At 33.9% G+C, this 7421-nt stretch overlaps 1 protein-coding gene across 1 annotated transcript in view; it reads right to left on the bottom strand.

Moving 5' to 3' along the window:
* Positions 1 to 4135, bottom strand: part of LOC117118406 (importin subunit alpha-4-like) — a gene marked incomplete at its 5' end in the record, with an annotated part of 10777 nt that extends 6642 nt beyond the window's left edge. The window contains 2 exon segments of the mRNA XM_033262990.1: positions 446 to 559; positions 4059 to 4135. Of these exon segments, the coding sequence (XP_033118881.1) occupies positions 446 to 559; positions 4059 to 4135 (191 nt within the window).
* Positions 4136 to 7421: the final 3286 nt, after the last annotated feature.

The following is a 7421-nucleotide window of genomic DNA, read 5'->3' as shown; positions in this document are numbered from 1 at the left end:
TTTTCATTCTTAGGAATGTCTAAATTCAGTTAAACTAGCAATTCCGTATTATATTTATAAATCTTTATAACATTATACAAAAATTAGATTTTTCTTAAAAATTGAAATTTTGCCGGGAATGGGGCTTTAAGTTCCTATTCAACCTCTGAAATTACTATAAAACTTATTTACAAAGAATATTGTATAAATCATCTCAATCTCCCCTCCCCTCTCCCACCAACCTTATTATCTTCTTAAGCATTCTCCCAAAAATTCTAGAGTGCCTCTTTATTACAAGATATCTTTAGAGAACATTAGCAAGAAAAGCTAATTTTTCTCTAGTACACTGATAGGATTCCAGACTTAATGATAACATCCAATCTAATGTGTAGTGTAAATAATGAGAGTGAAATGCACTCCATTCTAGAATAACATTAACATGTGTAATAAAAGTATAATTACCAACCTTGCCATTGCATACATGAGAACCCATGCAATCTCCGCCAATACAGGCAAGTTGTCAGCTTCAGCATTAACATGTTGTAATAACATGGGCGCAATCCCGGCACTGACCAAAACTCTTTTAAAAGACAAAAAAATTAAGAAAAATATGTACTGTAATTAAACTTAGTTTAAAAAAAGTATATTACATCATGGAAGTTTAAATGTTCTTTTGAGTTGTATATGTTTTATTTGAGAAATTTGCAACCACTGGTTTATAGTTTCCAACAACCCACTTATGCTTCTATCATATTGTAGGCACTAGAGCTGCATTTGAATATGACTTATTTCCAAGCATTACTATAATCATTCCTGAAGGAGAAGGCTCAAGAGTTGTCCGGTGTCAGAATACAGCAGCACCCATCAACTGCATTAATTGAATTACATAGCAAGAACATTTTTCATGGTTGTGTAGTAGAACAACTATGGTCAAAAATGACCTCTGTGAGGACTTATGGAACAAATTTTGTTTGTTCAGTAAAAGAGGATAATAGTGTTATGGATTGTTTGTTGTTGGTAGGACAAAACAACCAAACATTACAAGCACAAGAACAACAACTACCATAAACAAGTCAACTGCCCGGTCTCATAAGAGCCGATTGGTAATGGATTACCTTCATAAAATATGGTGTTTAGAAAATAAATATAAGTTTATCGTTATGAAGACCAGTAGCATTCTGTACCATATGTAGACTGGGTATACACTATATGCCGATTTCACCTAAACTACAAACTAAAGGAATTTAAAAAAAACATATTTTACGTAGTGATGCACAGTGCTGAAAATAAGTACAAGAGGAAAGTGATAGAATGATTGACCGAAAGGTCCACTGATTAATCTCAGATAAGATAGTATAATACATACTCCAAGTATCGAAATGCACGCCATCGTGTCAGGATTCAATTTCGACATTAATTATGTCATCATTAGGAATGAAAAATTATCCATATTTGCAAGCTTATATGCACAAGTACCAAAGGTGTTTGACCAATCAAAACATTACCCCTAGTAGGTGACATAGTTTGAATAAAAACTAAAGATCAGAGCATTCTTACCCTACTGATCAAAGCTACCTACAAAAACAAAGAAAGCTCCTTTGAAGCTTTCAGCCCATTGTTAAGCAATGGGTGTAGCCTACGTATAGCAAACGCTTCTTTAAACAATAGTATAGACCAATTCTGCGAACTGTCAATAATGTTAGCATTAGAAAATATTAAACCTAATTTATTACTTGCATCACAGGCTACATTATCATTTTCAAGTATACCTTGTAAACCTAAAACATTGGAATGCCTCACAATTTTGTATATGATCATTTATAACACTATCAGATCGTGAAGAATGTTCTTTAAGTCTAGTTATTAAGCATCTATCTGTCTTACCAATATAATCACTATTACAACCTGGACAATTAAAATGATAAAAAGAGCTCCTATATTCCTTAGGGGTTTGATCTTTAGTAGATATAAAATGAGAGACATTTTTGTACTGCCATAATGTTATGAATTTTACCTATTTAACCATGGAGGTATAAAATGATTTAACTAAGTGTTTCTTTACTTTGTTTAAGCATCTACGTAAAATGGATTCACCTGCCTTTCCTAGATAAGACAATTTAACCCAAATCTTAATCAAGCTATCATCAGTAGGCCTACGTATACATTTAGGTTTATTTTATTTATCATGGAATGATAGCTTTAGCCAGATTGGAAAAGATGTATTTTAAGGAACTTTGGAAAGTTAGGAACACGGTAAAATTCCTTATGGAAAATCCAAAACGTTATTTGTTATTTTTATATTATAGCACATTTTCTTTAAGCCCTGTCCAGACTATCAAATTTCATTTGACAAAAACATGTGACATGCCTAAATATGGTCATGATGACATCACATCATGACCATATATAGGCACATCATGACCATATATGGGTATACAACAGTTTTTTTGTCAAGGAAAATTTGATATTGTGGACAAAGCTTAAGGTTATGAAAATGCTTTGTTTTCCTGGTCATCGGGTCCACATGATTGCTGAAGTGTTGCTATCTAGCGCAGTAGCAGGCAACCACACCAGGTACCAATTTATACAGTACTTCTGGGTGAAGAGAAGCAACGCAGATATAAAGTCCCTTGCTCAAGGAGACAAGCTAAGTGCACAGCCAGGGATTGAAACCCTGACCTCACGCGTGTTTGGGAATCCAAAACATTTCGCTGCACCAAACCACTTCCACAAGCACAAGTTGTGGTTTTTTGATACATTACATCTCTGTCAAATATTTTTTTTATAGTGTTAACTCTACTCATTCTGACCAACTTTTTTTCCATCAACTTTCATTATTACTTTCCACAACCTCTTCATCCTTATTATACTGACAGGTCAAACAAAACATTTTCACGATGAAACGAAATAACGAGGTGTAAAATCAATGTAACGTCTACACATTACTTCATAATGAAACACATTGTTGGGTTAAATGCTGTGTTCGTGACTAGCTAATGCCAATTGATAGATTGTCTCTGGGGGTCTGAATAGGAAATGGTAAATGTTACCAGCTAAAAATGTAATGAATTTATGAATAACGGTTAGGGCAATGGACTAGAAAGTCAGGTTGGTATGCAGTATTGTAATAATTGTGTAAATTAGAGTGTATCTAGTTTCTGTTTAATGGTTTATGAGACGCCCTTGCAATTATATTTCAATGTAAATATTTTACAAATGACACATACTGATTACAATTAATACTAGTCAATTTAATGGTCACAGTGGTAGTGCTATGGTGGGGGAAGACTCATTAAAGCAATCATTGGACCAAAAAAGGGAAAAATGTATTATTATAATGAATGAGCTCTATATATTACTCATGTAAATTATTTCATAAATGAATATCATATTAAATTATGGCAGACATTGTGATGCCACGAAATAAAATTTGATTTGACATTTTTATTTTTAGAAAAAAATTAACTTGAAACATAAAGAACTAATTACCTACCACGTCTAAAAGGGATATGACAAAGCAGAACTATTTTTGTGAGAGATGCCACAGGATGAAAAATTTTATGACAAAAAAACAAACCATTTTTCATTCTACAAAACTGACGGACATTTTGAGGCCAGTGAGTGCTCGCAAATCCAGATTGCATGTATTCTCAAATCAGGTATGTACAGTATTACTTTAATTCTACCTACCACTTTGCATGATTGGACTGGAGTCATATGCATGACATTAATCAACACGGAAAGCATAGCTTGACTTAATTTTGACAAGTTGCTCTGACATGTAGAAATTACTTTTACGCTAAACTTTCAAACAGATGTTTGTATAAATCGTAGCATCGTAAGAGCCACTGAGTAGAGCTGAGTTACTACTTGTTTACTTTTAGAAGCGTCAAGCTTTCATGAGCATAAGCACAAACGCAACTAGTTAAAGCACCTCACAGCTGATGGTATAAATTATCAAACTAATAAGTATAACTAGGACTTTGAAAGTTGACTTAGGAAAGCAAATTGCTTGCAATTAGATTACTATTATACTTTCCAATCAATGATTCGTGGGTATTGCATCGTCTTTTTATTACCTTACGTCAGCATCAGGTTCTCGAATAAAGTTCGATATAGCGAAGGCTGCCGATTGGACGACTCTAGGCACCGGAGACTGCAACAAAAGGAAAATGTATTTAGGTTTTCAAGTACATAACAGCAGTGATCTAACAACAATATATTAATAATTTATGATAATAACGATTGTAACATGAAAGTAACAAGAGACTAAAAGAAATGAAAACAATAAAAATATAATTTTATATAGTGATGAGAATATTATACAGATATTGCCTGCTTAGAGGTGTAATATAACATTTGATATCCCTGAGGGAATTATATTTTTTTCGAAAGATTATATTTTCCCGAAGCGCGTAGCGCTGAGGGAAAATATAGTCCTGAGAAAAAAATATAATTCCCAAGGGGATATCAAATGTTATTACACCGATAGAAAAGCAATATCTGTTATATTACATAGCCAAAAATAGATGCAAATAATTAACTGAACACATAACTTTAAATATCAAGAACTTTTATTTAACTTTTACACAATATCTGTCCTATTACATAGCCAAAATACTTCATATTATCGTCACTTTTTAAAAATGTTTCTGTTGTAGTTCGGAGCGTAGCGTTATCATTGATCGTTTAGCCTACAATTCACCGTTTGCTCTCCTTACCTCAGCGTAGAATGACCGGAGAAACGTAACGCGTTGAGCTCCGTTGCTGTGAAATTTTCAATGCAAGTAGGCTAGGCCTAGGCCTAATTTGATGATTCCTCGGCCTTACAATATTCTATCCAATTCGTCTTTGTCGAGAGATTTAAACTTATTTGAAGTCGCCATTTCCGAAGCGCTAGGCTTTCCACATTCACAATTCGTGAGCGATCGATCATGTGCTCGACTAGCATTCTCTACGGGCGCAATGCGGGTGTAATCCGGTGACGTCAGAGACCGGTCACTTTTCAAAGTTATATTTCCCTACGGGGAAATATAATGTTTCCGATCCTCGTAGCGCTAGTCACGTGATGCCATTTCGATCAATCACGTACTCATATTTACATAGGCTATGTAATATAACAAAATAATCAAATGTTATGTGTCGCTATAAAAAAACACAAGTGTTTGTATCGCATCAAATAAATACAAAAAAACTAAACATAAATTGTTTAGGTTTCCTTGTATTCATATGATACGATGCAAACACCTTATGTTATTAGGATTTTCACAAAATCTTCCAAGAGAAGCATGAACATGGTACCATCAATAAACAATATTACAGGTACAGTACTCGATTGAGATTTCTAATGTACATTTAGATTATCATCTAAAATGAATGACAAATTTTAATCACATTTTAAAATCATAGTAGAAAGCATATTTGCTATGGAGATTGGAACATTTACTTGGTGACTAAATTCACCGTAGCTGTCTCCTACCTGTCATCTAGTCTTGTAGATGACAGGTAGGGGGAACTAGACAATCTGTGAGTGTCAGCTGTTGTTGCAAGTTCTATCCCCTTGGATATTATCTTGAATCTCGCATCAAATACGACTCCTCTCCTCCCTCTAGGGATTTTTCAAAATTAATTCTGGTTATTGAGGAATATTCTTATGAATGTTATGCTATTTGCTTTGCGTGTATGACTAGAAAAAGACAGTTTCCTGGATTCTTAATTCCCAGCAGGACTGGGAACACTAGTTCAATATTACTAGGAGCAAACTTTTTTTTTCTCTTTTGTGGACTAGGGGCAGGTGGCGGCCCAGGATACATTTTTGGGGGGTAAGCTTTTCGACAAAGGGGGGATTGAGCTTGTTGCCGAGGAGGGGGAGGGTTTGGTCTAATAGTGACCTGTGGATGGCTAGAAATGCTACTCTACGACTGTGAATGACATGTTTTGTCTTGGTGTAGGCCTATCTTTAAAGATTTTTTTTGTCCGACTGCCCAACGAGCTCGGCCAATGGGAGGGCTTGTCTTGTCCAATGGGGAGGGGGGTTGTAGACTAAGCCTCCTGCCCCCGCTGGCACCGCGGGGGAAACTAATACTCTGACCATACTATCACATTTTATGTGGAAAAAACCTGTGATATGCTTATATATAGGTGTAATATGTCATCATCATGCCCATATATGGGTGTAATATGACATCATCATGCCCATATATGGGTGTAATATGACATCATCATGCCCATATATGGGTGTAATATGACATCATCATGCCCATATATGGGTGTAATATGACATCATCATGCCCATATATGGGCACATCACATTAATTTGTGACATAAAATTTGATAGTGTGGACAGAACTATTGAAATATGAAGATATTTATTTCTCAATGATGTGTTCGATTTTGGGAGCTCCACAATATTTCAAATAGGCTGTAAAGTTTGACACACAAAAGTCCATTCATACATTAGATCCAATCAGTTTTAAGGATTTGCAAAAATCCACTGGTTTCTAAAAAAAAAAATTCATTTTTGATAAATTTATATTCATTCTCACAAATGCATTCAGAATAAGTAATTATTCTAATATGGCTAGATAGAAATTATACACTGATTTATGTTATTATTTGCAGTAGTACAAGATTATGTTGCCGGCGGTAAATCAAAAGAACTAATTTAATAATGACGCAGGAGCATAATTTAACCAGTCGCAATTTCTGCATTGCTTTGAGGCATGTTGACCTTTCGCTGATCATGCTTAAATGCCAAATCTGTAGGTTACATGCGAAAGTACAAATGATGTAAAATCAGATGAAGTAGTATTAAATGTTTTAGTGACATTTAGATGATTATTTTAAAGATTATACAGTAATTAAATAAATTAATACCATAAGTGAATATAACAGAGTAGAACAAACTATATTATATAGGTGTAAATTTGCCCTACCTGACGAAGAAATGTACTGAATACTCGGTACGTTTGAAAACCAGTTATTGTCTATTCCATCACGACAATAACAATAATACTATAATATTATATAATGAAATTAAATAATAACTTTAATGGATACTCCTACAATACAAACCAATTTTTACATTAGGATTAACTCTCAACAGCTTTGTACTTTCAGTAATCTTGGGATGGCATTTTATAGGTGCTATTATTCAACTTCTATTTTTAATGCAATTCAATGTAAATTGGAGCAGTTTTCGGCAATTTGCAGTTTTCCCTACATTAACACAATTTTCTATTAAAGTTCAATGCAAATTTCCTATGAAGTGCATAATCAATCTTTGCCCTCAACCTATAGATATTAGGCAATTTGGTTCTTGCTTACAAAAGTGATGTATATTAATAAAAAATCAATAAAAAAAAAAAAAAAAATAGAAATATAGAAAAAAACCTCAAATATTTGTTTACTTTGAAGACCTGTAGGCCTATTTTGACACATAT

This window comes from Anneissia japonica, unplaced genomic scaffold, assembly GCF_011630105.1.
Source record: "Anneissia japonica isolate Jap-2015-1 unplaced genomic scaffold, ASM1163010v1 scaffold695_len1296351_cov181, whole genome shotgun sequence".
In the NCBI taxonomy this organism is placed as follows: domain Eukaryota; kingdom Metazoa; phylum Echinodermata; class Crinoidea; order Comatulida; family Comatulidae; genus Anneissia; species Anneissia japonica.
The sequence above is the reverse complement of the archived record's forward strand: the minus strand, read 5'-3'. Positions and strand labels throughout refer to the sequence as shown.